Below are 24,304 nucleotides of genomic sequence, written 5' to 3' on the forward strand. Positions count from 1 at the left end.
AATCCTGAGCCGGCCTCGATCTGAGATTGGCAGAGTCGAAGAAATTGAAGAGGCTCGCTTTGGTCTCCTCCGCCCTCTGCTCCACTCTCCTCCTCCGCCGAATCCGTCGGCGATAGGCTCTTCATCTCACCTTTCCACTACTCCCGATCTTACGCCACCACCCAAACATTTCTCGAAGACAAAAAAAAGGGCCGCAAAAAGTGGTTCATTCTACCTCCGTTCACTGCCACCGTAAACGGCGCCGCTTTGGGACGAGAGCTCTCAAAGATGTGTATACTAAACCCTCCACCTCCTCAGCTACGACGACGCTTAAATGGGTCACCAGGTGATGCCCCGAGATTCCCAGAAGCCTTGTTCAGAAGCTCTTTCGCTTAAGACAGGTTGAAGTCTTTTGAAGTTTCATTACATTTTGGAAATGGGTTCTTGAATGGTGATTGGAAAGTGGTTTGCTTTGATTATTTATCACAGGTTCGAAGAGAAGCATCTGACATGGATCAATGTGTTAAGGGTATCTGAAATTTGTATTAACTTTTGTTTTGTTCTGTAATGGACTAATGGGTAGAGCTCAGAGCTTTTGTTGCAATTATATGGGGTAGTTTTGTTTCTGATTTCGATTTTCGTGAAGGTGGGGGCTAAAGACTTGATGAACTTAGAAGATCGAATATGTCTTCCTATTTCTGTGAAAGAGTTCCCTGATGATAAATAAGAAGAGGGACATTGTAGTGAAGAAGAAGTCAAGTTTATTCGTAGCCTTGTGTTGTATAAGGTTCATAACTGTGGTCTCTGTCGCTTGTGTGCATGTTAAGCTAGTTATCTTGCTTACACATGTTATTTGCAATTTTTTGTTTATTAATATGCAGATTCTGTTGTTCCTTGTCTATTGAAATTGCCGGCACTCTGTTATAGAGTAAATAAAGTGAGATTCATCTCTATTTATGTTTCAGTTTTACTTGGATTTGGGTTTAGGAGCAGGATGACAAGAAGGCCCCTGACTCTGCTGCTAAAGTCAAAGGCGAATCAGCCAAGAAGTAAGTTTCTGATCCCAAGATTCTTCAACTATTTCTGGCTGGTTGATTTTGAATTGGAAATTTGATCATAATATCTGATTGTATGAGTGATCTGTGAGTCTAATTTGTTTATTATTGGTTTTCTGCAGGGGATATGTTGGAATTCACATCTCAGGATTTAGAGATATCCTTTTAAAGCCGGAGCTAGATGCAAACTTTGCATGCAATCTCAATTTAGAGATTAGAAATCAGTACCAAAATAAAAATCGATGTCTCATGATTACCAACATATCGAAATGTGCCCACAAAATCGATGTACCTAAAACCAGTGTACATCGATTTATAAACACGAAAACGTAATCTATTGTCAACGTACAAATCACTTACTATAAAGTAAACCAATTTACCATGAAACACAGAACATCAGTTTTAAAAACCTGAAGTGATGTCTACGACGAAATAACACATTAGTTCATATCAAAAGAAGTGATGTACATAAAACCAGTAAACATCGTTTTACATGAACAAAAACGATGTCCCCTGTACAACAACACATCATTCTTAATAAAGTAACCGATGTTGCCTAAGGCCACATACATCGTCCTTAGGAAAATAAGGTGGCAAGATGCATGTAAAAATGGCCAAGAACAACAATAGTTTTTGAACACTGATGTCTACGACAGTATTAGACATCATTTCTGAAATTGTAATCGATTTAAATGTTCACTTAGGTATTGTTCGAGATATATTTTATTAAGCATAAAATGTGAAAATATGAAGAATTAAATATAGTTAACATATAAGATTATGATGATTATAACGATTATACATCGATTTGTGTTTTAGAATCGTTGTTGGTTGTTGTCTGGGACATCGGTTGAAAACGCGCTTATACTGATGTCTATACTTTTCTCTACACCCACTAAGACATCGGTCGAAAATTAGTTTAACATCGGTCCAGAACCGATGTCTATGAACAAAATTCTAGTAGTGATATGTTTCCTGCCTCGGTAGGGACTGGAAAAGAGGCTGCTAGGGTGGAGTTCTCTTCCCTTCAAGTGGTGCTAGTTGGAAGGAAAAGAAAAGCTGCAATCAGTTTGGATCGCTTTGGTAAGAAATATTTGGCTTTTCCTGACTCTACGCTTGAAGTGGAGGAGAATGTTTCGTTGGTCCTGCAGCACAAAAATGGCAAGTTGATGGTTTCGCCAAAGAAGAAGACGATTCGGCGTCCCAAGGGCAGTAAAAACAGAATTAAGAATGCAGATGAGCAAGAAGTGAAAAAGCTTCGAAGGTATAAGCGTCGTGGAAAATCCTTGATGAATGGTTCAGCCCTACAATCATCTGATGCTACAACTGGTAGTAAGCTTGATGCTGTGCAGATGGAAGAGGGTGAGGCTGTTTAGATGGTGATGCCTTCTGATGCAGAGGGCCAGGTGGAAGGTGATGCATCACCTTCTATAGCTAGTTTAGTTTAATTTCGTTTTGGGTCGCAAAAACCAGTGCCTTAGTTGAATCCATTTTATGTCTGCTTCGAGGTTTTCTTGGTTTTTGTTAGAATAATGGTGCGTGGATTTCCTAAAAGGTGGGTGTACTGGGGACTTTTCGGGATTTTATTCTTCTAGAATAGGGTTTAGGGAGGTTCTGAGGAACGATTCTTTCTGTCGACCCCAAAGGGGTGTTTCGTTTTTGTACTGCTTGCTGAATTTAATGAAAGGGCTGACCTATTTCGATAAAAAAAAAAAAAAAAAAAATATAAGCATTGATTTCATAAATGAGTTATGAGAATTAAGAAGCATCATTATTTGACTAATTATCTTATTTTTTTTTTCTTTTTTTTTTTTTGAAAGGGGCTAATTATCTCATGTATAATTGTATATGTTGGAAATTTATGGCATTTAGCTTAACTTTACTACCATTGTTACTTATATTGGTTTTGGGTGCTAATTCTATTAAGAGTTTGCCTTCATCTCTATAATATTGTAGGCACTGTTCAGCGAAAGTTCCACGCCTTCTCCCTTGAATGATGTTTCTTTCTTGAGTATGCACATTGGGAGCTTGAATGATGACATAGTCCTTGTAATGGTCTCTCTGCTAAGTGGAATGGCTAATTTGAATACTTTGCACATAAGCACATATACTTCTGATCTCGTTGATTAACCAAAGGTAAGCTAAAGCATGTGGCTCAATCTCTAAAAAGTAAAAACTCGTTGTCAGTGTCAAGTGTTATGTCTAAAGCTTATGGTATAATCATGTTTGCGTGTAGTGCTATTATTGGAATAACTTTTCCATTCTTTCTATTTTAAAAATTGTTTGTTAGTATCTTTTGATTTTTTTTTAATTGATCTGCTTGTTGCTATTCCAGGCTTGCGGATTTAATAAGGAATGTTGGAAGTTTTAGAACCTGGATTTTGTTTATCAGCTTAAGGAGGTAATGATAGAGCTTTCTCATGGGCGTAATGCAGTAGAGTTGGTCTTGTATATTCTCGAGCATGCTCAAAACTTGAAGAAAATGGTCATAGTTTGTTTACCCCACCAATTCTATCTTTCAAAAAGGGTAAATAAATGCAAGATGGTTTCTGCTCCGACTATTATCTTCCAGAAAAAAGTGGCTGAAGTGAAATGCAGGCTTGATATGTATAGGTATCTAACTACATTGAGAAATCAACGACAGTTTGGCAGATTTCATGAATGTAGTGTAGAAATTGTACAACCTAATCTTCTAATGGTTGAATTCTGTGTTATCAACATTGTACAACTATGTTTTTGTGTTTTGTGCCGTTTCAAATTTTATAAAGAAGAACTCTTGTACTTGATGTGTTTGTCTGTTACCTTGGCCACAGATTGCTAGTATATGAACAGATGCTCAACCGGGTGTTTGGTGATTTTGGAATTGAGACAATGGGAAGGTGAGGTGCAAGAAGTCTTTTGTTCTTTGGTTTTATTTTTAATTTTAATTTCTTTATAAAGTAGTTTTATAATGAAAGTTGCCTTATGTGGTAAATATTGCTAAGAAGAAAGTATTTTATATCCACTTGTTCTCCTTTTATTTTATTTTATTATTAATATTTGAGTAGAAAAGGTAATTCATTATACAATTCAGCAAGCAGTACAATGATGACTTGCTTGTAAAGGCACTCAGAAAAAGTCATTACACAGCAAAGTATACATTAATTACACCCCTAAACGAGCACACTACTAAGCACATCTCTAGGACACCCACCTTTTTGAATTGGGAAAATGATCATTTACCCAATTTTGGGGTTAATTAATCCCACTTACTCAAACACTCTAAGAGATTGCCCACTTACCCAATATTTAATATATATTTTTCCCTAATACCCAATTAAGTATTTTTTTATTCGTTTTATTTATTTTTGGGATAATTTTGCCCTTTCCTTCTTTGTCACTGAGAGAGAGAAGTCATTGGAGAGTGGAGACCTTGCCGGACTCCTGTGACCAGTGGCCGGCCGCGGACTCTGGTGACCGGACTCCGGCGACCGATCACCGGAATCCCGAATCCGGCTACCGGACTGGTGACCGGATTCCGGAGTCTGATTTTATTGCCTCCTAATAATACTCTGTAATTATATTATTGCCTCCCAATACTCATATTATTGCCCCCCCAATAATCATATTATTGCCCTCTAGTGAATTGCATAAACTCCCAAAACTAAAATGAATACACTACAGGCACAATTGATCAATTTATATGTTCAATTCTACATGTTCATTTTTTTTTCCTTCCCCAATTCTACATGTTCATTACCTGCTTGTAACAGAAAATAAAGCCACTGATATAAATTAAAACTAATTCCAAAGTAAGTGCCTTTATAAAGCCCTAGTGTGTCTACATGTTCACTTTTTTTTTTTTTTCCTTCCCCATTGTCGGAGCTCACAGTATACCAAAATAAAAATAAAAATTGGCCACCCAGAATTTGCTCTGGGCACCAGATCGGTGTTTGGTGCGACCGGGACCGGTGGTCGGTGGAGACAAAGAAGGAGTGCGCTGGAAATCCGACCTAAAATCCGACTATTCAAACGGTCCTATCGCTCGGCATCTGGTCGTACAGCTGGAGAGAGAGAGAGAGAGTGCATAAACAGTATAGATCGGAGAGAGAATTCTGATTCCTCGCCTTGCCGAACTTGAGAATGACGTCGAGCAGGGGCTAGAGGTGGAGATTGATAGTAGGGTTGATCGAGGTATGCGTCGGCGTCAAGCATCTGTCGGATCGTGTCGGAGTGGAGCAGAAACAGGTTTTCCGACGGTCTGGGTTGTAGTCCGGTGAGCTGGCGGCGTCGAGTTCTGGTCTTGAGTCGGATTTCCGGCATAATTCCAGCGACGGTGGGGAGAGAGAGAGAGAGAGTCTCGGAGGAGAGAGATGCTGAGGGGAGTCGAGAGAGAGAGAGAGAGTATGAGGGGAGTAATTGTTAATTAATATGAGGGCAATACTGTCAATAGATGTTAGATTGGGTAAATGAGAATAAAAACTCTTACTGGAGTAAGTGGACAATTTTTAGGCTAAAATTGGGTAAGTGGTCATGGCCCCTTTTGAATTAAGCGCAAAAACAAGAAAACAAAACTACCCCAAGAAAGAATAAAGTAACCAAGAAGTAGTCCGTTTCTCGTCGATCTTTCTCACTGAAGCAGAAATTAAATCAATGGACATATGTCTCAGAAGAGGTAGTCACATTCTCAACTAGAACAGAAGCAGAAGCATAGACATTTGGGTTAGGAGGATCACTCAAATCTTCCATAACCACCCTGTCATCCTTTTTAGCAGACCCATTCTTCAAATCCATCTAAGGAGCAGCTCCCATTGGTTCCTCCACAGGGAGAGACTCCCCCTTAGGTTCCTCCTCAAGCATTCTTAGAAATCTTTTCCTACCTTTCACTTTAGAATGAGGCTTTACCACTAACTCCTCCTTCTTTGCAGCTTTGTTTTTGTTCTTGGATCCTTTAGGTATGCCAATCTTTGTCTTCTTAGGAGAGATCATTAAACGACCCTGCTCTTGAGGTAAGGATAGTTCAATATCTTCATTCACCAGCAGCTCTGGTATAGGAAGGAACAACAAACTTTTTTCGGCTTTAGCAGAGCTACCCCTGTAGTCCGTTTGTGGCCACTAAACTCCACAATTTCCTGTGCCGTTGTCACTGGGATTGACAGTGCTCTGTTCTTCAGCAGATCTGAGGCCTGAAAACCAAAGTTTAAATGTGAGAAGAAGGCATCCTGGTTTATATGCTGGAGGGCTTGTTTTGTTATAGTTTAGGACAGAAACCCTAGGTCTCCTGGAATTTAGGGTTACTAGGAGGCCTAGGAGTACCAGAAGCCTTAGATGCAATACCAAGATGAGGACCTTCCACTGCCGTCACAAGTGACAGCCCCTCCATCTCACCCACCGGTGTCGATACCGGCAAGTCTTCCTTATCTTTAACAAAGAGAAGATCACATCCCTCCACATCATGGATGAACAACCCACAGCTCTTGCACAATCCTTTCACCCTTTCATAAAAAAAGGATAAATTAACCACCACAGTAGGAGAGAAAGAAAACTTACAGTAGAACCTGAAGCGACGCTTTGAGTTAATCACCAGACGGATGCGCTGTTCTTCATCCTTACGATAGAGAGCCACTTGATCAAACTGCTCCACTTTCCCGGTAAAGGATCCAATCATGGACAAAGCTAGTTTGTTACGAAGCTTCGGAGGCAATCCTCTTACTGCCATCCAGATTTCCAAAAAATAATGCAGAACAAAATCGATGGCCGACACACCGGCGTACGATGCTACAACGAGCATGTTGCTCCGGTAAAACCAAGGGCCGCTATTGAGATATTTGTTTCGATCTGATTCACGATCAAATTGCAATACAAATCTCTCCTCGCATGCACTGAAAGCCTTGTCGCATCCTCCCCATGGTAATGATGGATCCAACCAAACCAGCGACATTAGGATTTCATGTGAGTATTTTCCCCACCATATAGTGAGATCAATATGCACCTTTTTAGACAAGGCGAAGGCTGTAGCCAAGGTGGAGATGGAGTCTGCCATGGAGAAGTGTTGAGAATTGTAGAAGACGGAACCGTCAGTGATAAACCCTAGCAGAGAGGATGCTAGCTAGGTCAGGGAAAAAAGTTAGTAAAGACTGTTCCCCCTTGCTAAAACTTTAAATAGCGCTAGAGATAATATCTCAACCTATATTCTTGGAAGAATAATACACATGCATACTTTAGGATGACTAAAACGAAAATCGCTCATTTATCCATATAAAAAATTTACTTCATAAACTGACCTGAACAAGTTTATGAGCCACTACATAGCACCACTTGAAAAAAATCTCCGAGACAATGCTCACCCGAATCAATAAGACACATTGCTTTCGCAAGATCGGATTCATTGTTTGGTGTTATCAAAAGCAACCAAAGTTTTCTTACTCCTTTAGGAAATCAACTATATATGATGGGGCCTAAACATCTAAACACCTATACTTTTAAAAGTTTAATCTTAGGGAAAAATGCACAGACAGTGGCTAGACACTTCGAGTACTGTCAAAATGATACCTGAACTTTAAAATTTATCAATGTGATACCTGGACTTATATTTTCTTGTCAACGTAGTACCTATGTCAACTTTCCGTCACGGCGCCGTCTATTTGACCACGTGTAACGCACGTGAGGCCGGAAATGAGAGCTAAATGACTGATGTGCCCTCAAATTATTTTTTTATCTCAATCATAATTTAATATGAATAAAATAATTAATTTTTTTTATAATTAATTCTAAAAAAAATGAATTTGAAAGCTTGTTCATCATCGGTTCTTTTCTCTCATTCATCATCAGTTACCCATAATTTCTTCTTCTCTCTCATTCATCATCAGGAGATTGAACAAGGACTTTGAAAGCTTGTTTCTTTGAAATTGAATTGGGGCTGGTGTTTGGGAAATGATGATATAGCGGCCATGTGAGGTTCTTCATAGGCCATCTTTCAATTTGAATCAAGTAATTAAGGTGTTCTTTTCTTGCTTCCATGGTTCTTGAACCCAGACATAAAAGAAAACACAACCACCAACAGAAAACCAAACTTCTTGGATTCCAAAATTGGAAGATGGGCTCTCTCTCTATGGTCTATACTTATTTTTTACTCTCTACTTTGTAGAACACCTTCACCAACCAAAAACCAAACTTCCTCAACCGATTTTGGTAGTGATATCCATAACCAAACTTTCTCATACATTTTGTGTCTTCAATCCAACAACTCAAAACCCAAATCAAAAGTGATAATCTTTTCTTATATCAGAATATGGGGTACCTTTCTTGCAAAGCTGAATCTGCTGTCTCTGTCTCCAATTCCCAGATCGCATCATCCGATGAAAAACCCATCAAGATCCAACACTTCGATTATAGTGATCTCGTGGCTGCCACCAATGCATGGCTTCTCTGATCAGAAGCTCTTAGGCAAAGGAAGCCATGGCTATGTCTACAAAGCTGTACTTCGGGGCCGTCTTGTTGCCGTCAATAGACCGTCCAGATCTCATAGCCGAATTCCTAGACCCACTTAGATTTCTGGGCTTGAAGCCACCAACGAAATCGAGATCTTGTCAAAGATTCAGAGCCCAAGATTGGGCAATCTTTTGTCGAGTTTTTGAAGATGAACAGGAATGGGTTTTCCTATTGCTGGGATTTCTTTTGCTTTTTTTGCTGGGTTTAAGAAGATGAAGATGAAGATGAAGAATTGTTAGGTTCAGACTTATTGGATTCAGATTTTTTTATTTTTTTATTTTTTTATTTTTTTATTTTTTTATTTTTTTTATTTTTTTATTTTTTTATTTTTTTATTTTTTTATTTTTTTATTTTTTTATTTTTTTATTTTTTTATTTTTTTATTTTTTTATTTTTTTATTTTTTTATTTTTTTATTTTTTTATTTTTTTATTTTTTTATTTTTTTATTTTTTTATTTTTTTATTTTTTTATTTTTTTATTTTTTTATTTTTTTTTGAGTATGTATTGGATTGGGATCTTGGTTAATAGAACAAAGTAAAAAAATTTATTCATCTTTTATTTTCAATATAATAAATTATTTAGTTATTTAGTTTTTATTTTTAATTTTGAATTTATTCTTTTAAGATTTGTTGGAGTGAAAAAGTCTTTTTTGCCCTCATTTTCAGCCTCACGTGCGTCACACGTGGTTAAAATTGACGGTGCCATGACAAAAAGTTGACGTAGGTACTACGTTGACAAGAAAATATAAGTCCATGTATCACATTGATAAGTTTTAAAGTCCATGTATTATTTTGACAGTACTCGAAGTGTCTAGACACTGTCTGTACATTTTTCCCTTAATCTTATTCATCTCATCTCTATTCCAAGTAACTGTGTAAGTAAACATATCACATTACTTTAGTAAAGAAAATAAACACTGTTGGGAAATATTTTCCGACGAGCTGTCGTTGGAATCACCTATGTTAAAAACAACGGAGGCCTCCTCCACATAATCACATATGTTGCAACGTCTTCAATAACATCTGCCGTGAGAAGTTCAAGTACCACAGAGGGATCCACAGCACCTTTTCCCGCCAAAAGTTAGTAGGCCTTTTGGGCTCTGCTTTAGTGGGCTTGGAGCAATATACTCTTCTCCCTCGCATCACTATCTCACTTCCATTTTGCTTTTCTATGTTTCAGTTCAGAGTTCAACACTTTGAATCTCAACTTATCAATTCAGAGTTCCGCCGGACCCTTAAGGGCCTTAGCTTCAAGTCTCGCTCAGGAGGTTGGGATTTTACTGCCCCTTTTTTTTATCACTGTTTAATTTTCTTTTGGCCTGTTTTCTGTTTTATGGTGGTGGAAAGTTGAAACCTTGGAGAAAACCCATGAACTGAAAGCATAGCATTGGTATGAATGAGTGTTTATATAGTAACAAAAACCCATAATTTCATATAACCCATTTATATGGTGTCAAGTAATTCAGGTTTTAGTCTTTGATGAGAGCATTGGTGAATCTATGTTGCGAGTTTCTCTGTTTGGCAGCCAAGAGATTGATGTTTGAGAGTTGAGATAGAAAATTTGAATTAAAGTTTCCACCGATGCTGATTTAATTTATTTGAAAATATTAAACTGCTGCCGCCATACCTTTGGAGAAACATGGATGTTCCATATGAGTTTACCATCTGAATTATTGATATCAATTTCTTCGGTTTTGATTGGTATGGTCTTTGGTTTGGTCCAAAATCTGTCTTTTTTGAAGTCTCTTGGATTTCTTATACTATTTTTGATTACCAATTCATTTACTTAACCCTTTAGGTGCAACTTTTAGCATTATTGTCATCCAGTTTCCTGTTTCTGTTGAATAATGATTCGTGATTTTTTCTGTAAAGTTTTTTCTTTTGGTTGTTGTGGGCTTCAGGGGACTTGAATTTTAGAGTCTAGGTTTATCATCCTAACTGATCACGTTTATTCGCTGACTTTAATTGAAACAATAGCAATTTATGTGGCCCCAAAAATTAGTAGTTCCTTATCTAGTGAATTGGAAGTGTTTTCTTGTTCACTTGTTTTAATTTTAAGTTTTTAGATGGATACTGCACCGTGTTTTTCTAACCAGCTACTCATCTCTAGATATCATTGTTAGGTTTGTCTAGTGGTTAAGCTTGTAAAATAATGTACAGGTACTTAAGATGGAATATGCTTAGTGAGCCTCTTTCTTTTTTAATATTGTTAGCTTATGAGTTGAACTGTTTTTTTTTTCCCTTTTCTCAAGAGTGGCCTTCTAGTTTTCATGGTGTATCGTAGTTGTTAGGGTTTATAGGATTTTAATCTGGGAAATTCTGGACCCTCTTTTTGGTTGTGTAGAAATATTGTAAATTCTGTTGGTCTTTTTAATGTTGCAGGAGAATGACAAAGCTTGTAGCTCCATCCCACTTCCAACGGTCCTATAGGTTGTCTTAGAACCACAGAATAGTATCGGTCTAATGGTGCGCAAGTATAAGCTCCGCCCACGGCCAACTGCTAGAGTAGACAGATTTAGTATCCTTCCAGATGAAGTTGCTCATCATATTCTTTCATTCCTCAAGTTCATAGATCTTGTTCGAGTGAGCACTGTCTCTAAAACATGCAGAAGATTTTATCTATCAATTCCCTCATTGAAAATCAATCGATATAATCTTTATGCTAGAAGAGATCAGGAGGAAGTAGAGTTATTGAATTTTTTGGACAGGTACTTTTTTAATCGTGGGGATAATAGGATACAGCATTTTCACATCCACTGGAGTTTCAATTGGAAGCCTTCTAATGAGCAGATTCAAGTAACTGAATGGATTGATAAAGCAGTAAGGTGTGATGTTGAAGTTCTCGACATTAGTTTCTGTGCACTTCCACCCTTGTTTGTGATGCCGTCTTCTGTCTTTGTTTCTCAATCTTTGAGGTCTCTATCAGTGCACTTGCATGGGGTGATTCTTCAAGCTCCTTCATCATCTCTTTTATGTAATCTGCATTCCTTGAAGTTGAGTGAAATTAAAATAGTAGATGAGTGCCTTTTCAAATGGATATCATGTTCCTGCAAATGCATTAAGGAGTTGCAGCTTGATCAGATTAGAGGGTTGCCAAAGATCACCATCGAAAGCTCATCGTTGAAATCATTTAAGGTTTGGAGTAAGGACCTCTTCCATCTCAACATCTTTGGTGATAAAATCGAAGATATACATATAACTTGGAGGAAATTTTATCCACCACCTAGCAGAAAATGGTTAAACATATCTGCTCCAAATCTTAAGTATTTGAAATGGGAAGGCAATTTGATGAATATCCAAAATCTTGGGATATTAATGAGTTTGGAAAAAGCTGTGGTTTTTCTAGAGTCTGCTGTAAATGAATTTGACAATGTATTTAAGGTTATCTGCAGCATCAGCAGAGCTAAAGTTGTTATTCTAAATGAATGGACCATTAAGGTAAAGATACGGTACTGGTTAGACTATTTGACTTTTAGTTAAACAAGTATTTTGCAATTGATCTCATATCTTTTCTAGAATATTTTATATACATGTTTCAATAATTGTGATACCATTGCTGTAATTACTTTCTAGAGTAGTGGTACTAATTAACTGGGATGTAGTTGTGCAGCTGATATTTAGGCAGAAGCTTTTTTTTGGAATGCCATGTCTGTAAATGGAGTTTTAGGTTGATACTTGCATAATTATAAAGAAAAAAAAAAACAGAGAGAACAAAAGAAAAGGAAGTTTATTTACTGGAGTTTAATATTTTGATATGTTAATGTAACTTTAATTTATAATCTGATTCTGATTTTATATTGCACCAGTTAGTTAAACATTAGAGGGTCAATCTTTTATTGTTAAATACTTCTCCTTTGAAAAATTGCATGCAGGCTTTGTTGAGGGAATATATCATTCCCACACCATTAGATGATCTTTGTTGCTTCGGTGTGGAACTTAAGAACTTGAATGATGACCTTGTTCCTGCAGTGGTCTCTCTTCTTAGAGAAATGCCTAATCTGAATACTTTGCAAATACAGTGTAGTCCTCGCTCAAGTGTTGCTAATTCTCGAGTAAGTGAAGTCATATTGCCTCTCAATCTCCCCTCTTTCGATTCACATGTATTTTTTGTGATGTTATTTCTAGAATCAAGTGGATATTGCTCATGTATAGTTACTAAATAATATGATCTCTTCCATTTTTGGTGGGTTTGTTTAATAGAGAAGGTTTTTGTGACTTATTGATACAGGAACGAGTGGCAATAATAAAAATATTAATATATTATAAACTTGTGGATTGAGCATTTCAGGGTCTGGAAATAGGCCCATATTTATTCTTATGGTTTGTTTGACAATTTTAATTGATTTTGTTGTTGCCTCGTTCTCTTCCAGTGTTCTGGGATTGATATGGGATTCTGGAAATTGCAAAACCTTGCTTTCATTTACCAGCTCAAGGAGGCAAAGCTATGGCTTTCCAATGGATCGAATGGAATTGAATTGGCAAAGTATATCCTGGAGCATGCTCAGAACTTGGAGAAAATGGTCATATTTCATTTATTCAAGGACTCTGATGTTGTAAGGGAGTTAAAAAGCAAGATGATATCCAATGCCACAGTTGTCTGTCATGTCAGCAAGGATGAAAGAGCAACCTCATTACGTTTTATTCGTTAGGTTTGTTTCATTGTTGGAACTTTATCTCAGATGTGTAAAGTTGCATTGTGCCATTTTTACTAATTTAGACTTTTAGAGTGAACTATCTGATCTTTAGTATATTTGTGTTCAGCGTACTTCTATTTTATAATTGTCATATTCAGGTTTGCCCAGACGGCCAGATGTATTATTTTAGGTAAAATAGTTGTGGAATAAGAAATGACCAGGACTCCTGAAAAATGCTAACTAAATTAAAGAGGGGTTTTCTTCTGGTTAAATAGCAAAGATTAAAGGAGAGGCTTAGTGAGAACATGACAATGCAATGCATTATACATATCCAAAGGTAAGGTTTCTGTAATTAACCAATCTTTGGCTATATATTTTGGGGTGAAACTAGAAAATCAAATACTATCTCCTCTGGAGTGACTGTGAAAGCCAGTTAGCTCCATTAGAACTATGTTGGAACAGTGTAAGTTGTACTCATAAGCTTTTACTGTTTTTGGGAATTCTTTCTTTGACTTTAGGACTATGGTTTTATGATTTACAGTGGAAGTCGTACCTGTTACCTACCTTTTTTTTTTTTTTTTTTTTTTTTTTCGAATTTGCCCGCGGAGAAGACCTTGTTGACTGACCTAGCTTGTGGGAGGTCCTTCATCATTGTTTGGAGTATAAGCAATTGAATTCTCAAAAATCTTCTAGGTACAAGAAGATAAAAGGGAGGAAAAGGTTCTGAGTCCTAATTGGTATATGCAACTCCTTATATTCTATTAACTTCGACGAAAAAACAAACTCCTTATCTTCTATCTTGAAATTAATGTCTTTTGTTACCATGAACCAATAATGAATAAATCGTCACTTTTAAGATAGAATCGAATTTGCTCACCACTTAAACTCAGAGAATCCGGATCCTTCAGATATCAGCTTACCTCGGGGAGACATGGAGTTTTAGATCACATTCTAATTAGGGAAAATTTCGCAAACAGTACACCAAGTAAAGGCCACTAATAATTCTTATACATAAAGTTCCAAACCAAACATTTCGGTACACGAAATCTGAAACTCGACCCACTATCAGTACACGACGTCAATTTTTGACACCAAAATATCCATTATGCCCTCAGTTTTTTTTTTTTTAAATAATTTTTTTTTTCTGTTATTTTTTTTTCCTTCGTTTTTATCTCTTTCTTCTTCCTTCTTCCGGGCTCACTCCCTCGCTTCCAACGCCGCCTTCCTCACCTCCACGCTCACTCCCTCGCTTCCAACGCCGCCCTTGCCCTCCAATTGAACACCCATTCCTCCACCCGAGAGCAGGTTCTGCTCTAAATTTAGGAGCTGGGTTTTTGAATTTGATTGTGATTCTTGTGGTACAACTCTGAATTGTTGCATATCTTGTTCAAAGTTTGGATCTTTCTTATCTGGGCGTGTTGCTTTTAATTCGAATTAGGAGGTTTCTCTATCTGGGTCTTTGATTTTGAAGCAGGAGTTAGATTTTCCCATTGTTTTTTTTTCTCTCTCTCATTTCTTTTCACTCTAAAAACTCTCACACTCTTTCTCTCTCTACTCTCTCTCTCTCTCTCTCTCTCTCTCTCTCTCTCTCTCTCTACGAGACAAATTGTGGTCAATCTCGCGGATCAGATAAAGCTGTTGGCAACTCCAAAACATCAGTTGAAACTGGAGATGACATGGAATCATCAAAGAAAGCTATACTAGACAAGTTAGAGGAGAGGAAAAGAGAATTGGTTTGTTGCTCTTTCTTTTGATCTTAAAATTTTCTCACATCTTGTTCTTTTTTCAGAGTGCGTGTGCACCTGTGTTATCTTATTTTGGTGGCTGAGAAGTTAACAGAGGTGGGTGAGCTCGGGCTTCTTCTCACATGAAAATAGAGGTGGGTTTCGTGGAGCCGGAAGAAGGAAGAAGAAAGAGATAGAAACGAAGGAAAAAAAAATAACAGAAAAAAAATTATTAAAAAAAAAAAACTAAGGGCATAATGGACATTTTGGTGTCAAAAATTGACGTCATGTACTGATAGTGGGTCGAGTTTCAGATTTCGTGTACCGAAATGTTTGGTTTGGAACTTTATGTATAAGAATTATTAGTGGCCTTTACTTGGTGTACTGTTTGTGAAATTTTCCCTTCTAATTAATAGATTATCTACACCGCGCTTAGTATTCATGAATCATGATAGATTAACATCCTCTTAATCAAATTAATTTGCGCCCACTTTTGGTGCATGAACAAGTCTCGATTATCTAAAAAGTCTCTGTACGCCGATCAATTAAGAGCCCGACTCCTCGATATTCAGCATATTTAAGGAGTACTCTCTTCGTTGGTAGAGTAATTTATATGCTACCACTTATTTGTATAAATGGGGTCGTTTCTTTCGTTCCTTCATATATATGCTACCACCTAGTGTTCTTGAAAATGAAAAAGAAACCGAGAACCCTGGAGAGGTTCAGTGATCTTCCTGACCAAGTTGCCCATCACATTCTTTCCTTTCTCACCATAAGAGACTTAACTCGGTTCGGTACCACGTCCAAAAAATGGAGAGAGCTTTACCTATCAGCTCCATCATTGAACTTTAAGGTAGATCCGTAGATGCTTCCTTCAGAAGATTAACGGCCAAGCGAGCTAAGTTGCTGAACTCTGTGGAAAGGTTCTTGCTTCAACGTGGTAATAATTCAATACTCTGCTTTCGCGTTTCTTGGGTTTTCCATGAAAATGGAAGGGCAAGGATGCGTGATGAGCAGTTTCGATTCGCCTCGTGGATCCAGAATGCTGTAAGGTGTAATGCCGAGGTGATCGAACTAGATTTTACTGTCAGTGAGTTCATGTTGCCCTCATGCATCTGGATTTCCACCCACTTCTCTGAGGTCCCTAGTGGTAGGCTCAAGTTATATGATTTTTCAAGTGCCCTCCCTTTATTTCTCATGTAATCTGTATTCCTTAAAGTTGAGAGGCGTAAGCATAGAAGACAAAAAATTTTGTAAATGGATCTCATGTTCTTGCAAATGTCTTGAGGAGTTATCGCTTGATCATATTGGTGGCAAAGGGTTGAAAAATATCACCATCGAAAGCTCCTCTTTGCAAGCGATCAGTTTGTTGGAAAGTGGATTCTGCCATCTCAATGTCTTATGTGAGAAACTTGAAGATCTATATGTAAATTGCGAATATTCTAGTGGGATATCGATGAATATTTCTGCTCCAAATCTCAAACACTTCAGGTGGACTGGAAATTTGATGAGTCATCCAAATGTTGGAAATTTAACGCGTTTAGAAAAAGTTGAGCTTTTTCTATCCCCTCGAGTAGATGACTTTGACAGCCTATTGGAGTTCCTTTCTGGTATTCGCAGGACTAAAGTTCTTATTTTAGATGGGATGACTATGAAGGTAAAGTGGCTTATCCCTAGCTTTCACTCCCTCAGTTTTGTAACTTTTGTTTATGTGTCTAAGATACGTCCGTATCGTATGGATCAATAGCGTTTTAGTTGTATGTTTCTATAATTTCAACATTGGTTTAAAACGGAGTTATAGCTGCTCGCTATGACTAAAGAAATCATTTATTTACTTCTTTAGTTTGACAGTTTCTTTATATCATCACGATTTACAAATAGAAGAATAGATTCTACATCATTTTATTCATCTAGCTAGGTTGATCTATATATGTATTTATTAGTTAGGATGTCTTTATATGACCACTTTAGTTATCACTTCCTCTTAGTGATAAGTATCTTTCGGCCTTCATATTGCAGGCTATGTTTAAGGGAGGTTCCATTCCATTACCATTAGATGAGATTAGTAATTTAGGCATGCATATTGAAAGCTTGGGTGATGGTCTAGTCCCGGCAATGGTCTCTTTTCTCAGAGGAATGACTAATTTGAATACTCTCTGGGTAAAATCTGCCAATAGGCCCAAAAAACCATCCTCTCTACAGGTTGAGGTAAGTAATAGCTAGTGCGGATGTTGCCTCTGTATTTTGTTTTAGAACGGTGAGCATACAGAAGAATAAAATGTTTCCTTATCTCTGGCAGATTATTATTATTTTTTGGATGAATTTTGCAAAGATTAATTTGATATTGATTTTATTTTTCTAGGCATCTGGGTTTAAGATGGGTTTTTGGAAATCCCAAAGGCTTGCTTTCGTTTCTCAACTTAAGGAGGTAAGAATAGATAGAGCTTTCAAATGGGAGTAATGAGATCGAGTTAGCAAGGTATTTGCTGAAGCATGCTCATAATTTGAAGGAAATGGTCCTACTTTATTGGCCCCAGCAGTCCTATCTTTTAGAGAAGATTATCGGAAAGAAGATTGTTTCTACTGCCAAGCTTGTCTTGCAGAAAAAAAAGAAATGAGCTGGGAGTGTGCATTTCTTTTGAATGAGGCCGCCCTGTTACCTATTTCTTTGGTGTTCCATATTGATCCATGTATGCCCTGGGTGGTAGTTTTGGTAAGCAAATTAATTTATAAGGTAATATGGAAAACTAGCCTCTAGAGTAGCTGCATTGCCAATTCTGTTGAATGGATGCAGTGTCGTTTCCTTATGCTGTAACGCAAGTACTCAATTGATCAATGTATGCACATTGATCACTATAATTTGGAATGTTGGCTTCAGAAAGGGGACGTGTTGAAAAAATTATCATGATAAGCTACATTTCAAGTGTAATACAATCCATCGTAACTTGCAAGTCTTGTATGACATCAAATTTTATGCAAATTTGAGCATGATAGCCAGATAGTTTGTCTTTCTAGAATCAAAATATATTCAGAATATATCTCAAAAGGATTGAGGCCCGAACGAATATCAACAAAGCAAATCAGGGCAACAAAATAAGGGATAATAGTACTTGAGCAAACTATAACTCAAACCAAATGACAATGACAGGGCAAATCGCTGCTTAGCTATGCTATAAATTAAAAATTGGCCTGATTTATGAAACATGCACCTTCAAACACGAAGAACCATCACAGAAACCTCATAACCAAAAAAAAACAGGAACACACGAATTCAAATAACTCGGAGCAGTAACCTCCAGATCAAAATCCAAATGCGACTTAGGTTACGCTAAACTTTACTGAAAAATTCTTACTAATTTGGTCCATGTAGCCTCCATGGGTATTTTTTGGGAGAGTGCGTGAAAAGTGATCCCGTAAAGGTTTTGTAGCGTCATCACATATCACCTCCTTTAACCGATCAAGATACAAAACTGATAGAGGCAGTTCTTTCATTTTGTAGCACCATTTCATGTTCAACTTTCTTAAACTGCTCAATTCACCAATTGATGGAGGCAATTCCGTGAAGCTGATGCAGTTAAATATGTCAAGAAGTTTTAATTTTTCTAGATTCCTAACTGAGCATGGTAACTTCAAACGGTCATAACAAGACCTTAAGGTTAAGTTCTAAGTTGTTCCAATTTCTTCAGGCAAGGCTTTATATCAGAATGGTCAATGATACTGAGTTTATTTAGTTGAATCATGTTAGGATTTGAGCTTCAATTTGTAATGAACAAACCACAATCAATAACACAGCTTGGATGTTTGATTGAAAACTGCAGTAGCAGTTTGATTGAAAACTGCAGTAGCAGTTTGAAGCATAAACTGATGAACAAAAAAAACTCAGCAAACTTGTGTGCTTGAATTTTGATCTGTTTCACACTTCTTACATCAGCTAACACTTCCCTTAGATAGGGTACTAATAACCTACAAAATATTTAGAAGAGCATATTAAACTAGATATCTAGCTTAATTTTAAGTGGAGAAAACAGTGCAACAAGTGCAAGTAAAATATCCTTAACTGCAGCTAAGTATTCTGCAGTTAACTCACTGTTGCAATTTCCTAGTTGGAGTAGGAAAGCATTAATTCCAATACTCCTTCTTAATGCTTTGCTTCTTCATTCCAAGTAGACCTCTGAGGTATTCAAACCTCTCTGTTGGTAGAGTTTTGGTGAAGATATATGCAACTTGGTCTTCAGTATTGCAGTAGACCAAATCCACCTCATTCTCTTCAACTGCATCCTTGATGTAGTGAAATTTCAAGGCAATATGTTTTGCCCTACTGTGATACACAGGATTCTTGCTCATGGCAATTCCAGCCTTGTTATCATACAGAACGATTGTTGCAGAATCTTGTTTTTCACCAAAATCTTCAATGACTCTTCTGAGCCAAATTGCTTGAGAAGTAGCAATAGATGCAAACACATACTCAGCTTCAGCTGTAGATAAGGCCACTAATTTTTGCTTCTTTGAAGCCCAGGAGAATACACCAGTTCCTAGTGTGAAAGTGTACCCAAATGTATTTTTCAAATCATCAACATTGCCTCCCCAGTCACTATCACATAAACCAAAGAGTTTTGGTTCCACATTCCTCTCATACATAATACCAAATTCAATGGTACCTTGAATGTATCTCAGGATCCTCTTTGTAGCTTCATAGTGTACTTTGGTTGGCTTGTGCATAAATCTGGATACAGACTTGCAGCATACATCAGGTCAGGTCTTGTTGCTGTCAAGTAAAGCAAACTTCCCACTAAGCTTCTGTATATACTCTCATCTGCACTACCACTTCCATCTTCTTTCTGAAATTTTTCATTGACAACTAGAGGTGTTGCAACAGATTGCAACCAAACATCTTGAACTTCTCTAGAATTGCCTTTGCATATTTTTTTTTTTTTTGTGTAATGAAGATTCCCTCCACTGATTGAACTATTTCAGTTCCCAGAAAATAATGCATGATTCCCAAATCACTCATTTCATATTTCAACATCATATCAGACTTGAAATTTGAAACCATTTCTTCACAACTTCTAGAAATACCAAATCATCAACATATAAGGAGACAATAAGTATGCTTGATTTACCTTTAGTTTTGGTGTAAAGGGCAGGTTCATTTTCACTCCTTTGAAACCCTTTTTTTGTGAAATAGGAATCAATCTCACCATACCAAGCTCTTGGGGCTTGTTTCAAACCATAAAGAGTAGCTTCTTCAGTTTGTAAACTTTTTGCTCTTTATTCTTGATGATAAAACCTTGTGGTTGTTCCACAAACACTTCTTTTTTTAACACTCCATTTAGAAATGCAGATTTTACATCTAGCTAGTGCAAAAACTAGCCTTTTTGTGCAACAATGGAAATCAGACCTCTTATGGTCTCATGCCTTGCTACTGGTGCAAAAGTTTCATTGAAATCAATTCCAGGTATCTGTGAGTACCCTTTTGCCACTGATCTTGCTTTGTTTCTTTGTACAAACCATCAACATTTAACTTGGTTTTGTAAATCCACTTTAAACCAATAACATCTTTGTTATCTGGTTTGTCAACCAGCTCCCATGTATTGTTCTTCACAATTACATTAATCTCATCTTGCATTGCGGTCCTCTATTCATCTTCTTTCACAGCTACTTCAAAATGCTCAGGTTCAAACAAGCATGCATTGTAGCTTTCATATACCTCGTTCAAGCTTCTCAACCTGATTGGTGTTAAGCTTGGAGTTGATTGTGCATTTGAAGGTGCTGGTGAGGGTTGTTGAGGACTGTGAGGTGGTGACTGTTGTAGTGGATTAAGTTTTAACTATTCTGGAATCTCTTGCTCATCTTGAACAACATTATCTTGCACATCTTGTTGTAGGATTGAACCTTGATTCCAATCCCAGGATGATTTCTCACTGAAAAGAGCATTTTTCAGATAATCATTTTATTCCTTTTCAAATTGTGGAGCCTATAGCCCTTTGTATGTGAACTGTATCCCATGAATATAGACTTTTCACTTGATTCATCAAGCTTCTTTCTCAGCTCCCTTGGAATATGTGCATAGCATATTGAACCAAACACCCTTAAGTGATTAACACTTGGTTTTCTTCCACTCCAGGCTTCAATTGGTATCATTCCTTGCACAACTGTTGTTCGATACCTGTTCATCAAATATACTTCAGTATTGACAACACTTGCCCCAAATTCTTAAGGCATTTCCTTGTCATGCAGCATTGATTTTGCCATTTCCATAATTGTTCTATGTTTCCTTTCAGTTACCCCATTTTGCTGTGATATATAGCTTATTGTGAGTTGTCTTTCCAAACCAATGTCTGCACAAAAATTCTCAAACTCATTTGATGTATATTCACCTCCTCAGTTTATTCTTAGCACTTTGATCTTGAGATCAGATTGTCTCTCAAGCATTGGTTGAAACTTTTTCAATATAGAGAACACATCAGACTTTTGCCTCAAGAAATAAACCCAAGTCATTCTTGAATAATCATCAATGAATGTCAGAAAATATCTATTTCTAGCTTCTGTTATGGTCTTCATTGGTCCACAGATGTTAATGTCTAAGATTTGGGCGGTAGCCCAATCTCGGTTAATGCGGGGCCGGTGGGCGGACCGCTACTTGTGATATTCTCGGAGCTTCGCTATCTGTCAAATAAGATACAAAGCGGCGTCAGAGGGAGACCGCGCTCGGCGGTCTTCTCTTCTCCGATGCCTAAGTTAGTCAATGTATTTATGTTTACAGAATAACAGTAGGTAAGTAGTAAATGCATAATTAATGAGGAGAGAGGAGTGAACCTTTTATAGGTGGGGAAGAGGCTGACCTCTTCCTTGTTTTCGATGTGGGACTGATATGCTTCAGTTCCCAGTTTGTGGAGCTTCTGGTGCTGTTTTGGCGCGGCGCGTGGTGGCGCGTCAGCGGTGATCTGGGGGTGAGCCGGGGTCACACCGTTGGTGGTAGTTGGTACCGCTGGTGGTAGCATGAGTGTGGCTCATTATAGCTAATTATGCTTGGCAAATGCTCATATAAGTATAAGTCCCCCAAGTCCCCAGTCCAGGAGGGCAATCTTGGTTGGAGAGTTGCCTAGCGGTTCGAAGCGTTACTTTTGCTAGACTTGCGACAACATAATTAGAGTCAGTGCGTTGTTAACCATGGATTTACTGAGCGAACGCTTTATACCCTTTCGGGTGGTCCACTGCTAGGCCCCCCAGGGAGTCCCCCACTCCCCGGCTAAGATCGGCCTCCGTTTGGTCGACATATTATTTGATGAGGGGGATCTGTACTGAACAGAGGGTGTTGGGTAGCGAGTCCAATCTTTGATACCCAAGTGTTGGGGGTCAACGTGCCTGATCAGGGCCGTCAAAAATTGCTGATATGTCCCCATACTTAGCCCGGAGGGACGTAGCTTGACTGCAACGCCGCGTGGCGACCGTTGTCAGAATGAGGTGTTGCATCGGGGATCGCCGTTGGCGGAAGTCCCTCCGCTGACAAAAAGCGGTAAGAAGCATCGCGGGGACCTTCTGGCTTGAAGCTCGGCGAGGGGTGTTACGCTCAGCGGAGGCTGTTGCAAGATGAGGTGAGACATTCCGCTAGCGGTGTTGCGCCTAGAGGAGACTCGCTTGCAAGATGGGAGGGAGAAGTCTCGCTAGCGGTGTTGCGCTTAGCGGAGACTCTCGCTTGCAAGATGGAAGGGAAAAGTCCCGCTAGCGGTGTTGCGCGTAGCGGAGACTCTCACTTGCAAGATGGAAGGGAGAAGTCCCGCTAGCGGTGTTACACTTAGCGGAGACTATATCGACGATTGGTGAACTTCCTCTTTGATGGTTACTTCGAACAGACGCTTCGTCTGACGGCTCCCGACACGTGGCCATCATGCATTGGGTTAGCATGTGGGATAACGTCTCCTTAGCACGCCCGTATCTTCGCCATTAATGCGAGTTATTATGGATTTTGTAACCGAGGCGACGCCTCGGTTAATCCGGAGAGTAAGTGTGATCGTGGGGCACGTGTACGGCAGTCGTGTAATGTCGTTTTTCATTGGACGACTTAGATTTGCTTGATGTTGACATAAAAGAGAGGGAAACCGAGTGGTTCAACATTTTCTGCACTTTGAACTAATATCGTCGCCTTCAAGCCTTGCTCTGAGATCCGAGAAGAAGGTTCTGCAATTCGTGTGAGGTTATTGATCTTTGGAGGACGGAGACCTCTTGAAGCGAAGACGAGCATCCTCAAGAGCACCAAAGTTCCCATCTTTCAGGTTGGTTATCTGAGCCCCGTCCCTGTTTGATTGTTTCTGTCAGTTTTTGTTTTTGCCATTGGAAGTGATTTCTATCATTCCCCGGTGTTTCTGAGGGTCTAGAGTGATTTTTGGGGATGGGCTTAGGTGCTTGGCAGAGAGTTGAGGTTTACGGATTTGCTAGATGGTCGAATTTGGGTTTTGAGTGTATATGTGTGTTCTTGTTTTGGTACTTTCTGGGTTTTCTGGGTAATTGTTCTTGGTGTTCTTTGGCTAAAATCTGACGTAGGGTTAGCCTAGATCTTGTTGGAACTGACTGACTTGGGTTTTAGGGTTTGTGATGGCTAACGTCGTAGAGATCTCGAGCGGTGAGGATTCCGGGTCTGACGTGTCGCTCAGCGGTGCAGATAGGATATTTATTGACTCGTTGCGTCCGTCTGCCCCTGCAGGAACCTCACTGCCAGAACCGCTAGACATCGAACCTTTACAAACCATACCCTGGGACGTAGAGATGGCCCGAGGTAGGCGACCAGAGAGTTCGACGGCAAGAGAGGAAGCTGCTGCCCGCCAGCGGCGCGAGGAGAGGTTAGCTAGTAACAGCGCGGTTAGTGGTTCCGCCGATGGGGAAGAGGCTGGCGGAGAGGAGATAGAGTCAGCCTGGGTCATTCGTGACGGTACTGCAGTTGACGAGGCAGGAGGGCTGATGACTGCGTCGGCGGTAAATCGTCTGAAGAGGATATTCCGCCTACCTGGCGTAGTGAAGCTGCATCCGCCGACGGGAGATGAGAGAGCGTCGATTTTGCCAGCGGGGCATGCCACCATGCATGAGGCCATCTTCCGCCAGGGAGTGACGTTTCCGCTGCTGCCAAACTTCCAAATCTTGGTTTGCGAGTTCGACCTAGCATTTGGGCAGATTTGTCCCAACATGTGGCGGTTGTTGATGGCGCTGAACTCGTTGTGGCGTCTATCTGGCTGCGAAGGGCCAATCGTGGCGGAGGTGCTTCACTTCTATGAGCTGGTCTGTGTGAGGTGCCAAGGATGCAACGGACAGGTGAACCTCACTTGCCGCCAGGGGGCGCCCAAGTTGATAGAAAATTTGAAGGATTCCATGTCTCCCTGGCGGGCTACCTTCTGTGTTGTGACCACGGGATGGGAGTACGACGCGGGGGTAAACGAAGGGGCGCCGACATT

General features: G+C 39.0%; 1 protein-coding gene across 2 annotated transcripts; it reads left to right on the forward strand.

Annotated features, from left to right (window-relative positions):
* The first annotated feature begins 9,536 nt into the window (after positions 1 to 9,536).
* LOC133719683 (putative F-box/FBD/LRR-repeat protein At4g03220) lies at positions 9,537 to 13,282 on the forward strand. Of its 2 annotated transcripts, XM_062145852.1 has the most exons (4): positions 9,537 to 9,771; positions 10,886 to 11,941; positions 12,376 to 12,555; positions 12,874 to 13,282. In XM_062145852.1, the coding sequence occupies exons 2-4, from the start codon at positions 10,967 to 10,969 to the stop codon at positions 13,150 to 13,152; spliced, it is 1,434 nt and encodes a 477-aa protein (XP_062001836.1). In that variant the 5' UTR covers positions 9,537 to 9,771; positions 10,886 to 10,966; the 3' UTR covers positions 13,153 to 13,282. The 2 variants fall into 2 exon arrangements, with proteins under 2 accessions (XP_062001836.1, XP_062001837.1); XM_062145853.1 differs by lacking the exon at positions 9,537 to 9,771 and having other exon boundaries at positions 10,845 to 11,941.
* Positions 13,283 to 24,304: the final 11,022 nt, after the last annotated feature.

The sequence above is a fragment of the Rosa rugosa genome, chromosome 7 (assembly GCF_958449725.1).
Source record: "Rosa rugosa chromosome 7, drRosRugo1.1, whole genome shotgun sequence".
Taxonomy (NCBI): domain Eukaryota; kingdom Viridiplantae; phylum Streptophyta; class Magnoliopsida; order Rosales; family Rosaceae; genus Rosa; species Rosa rugosa.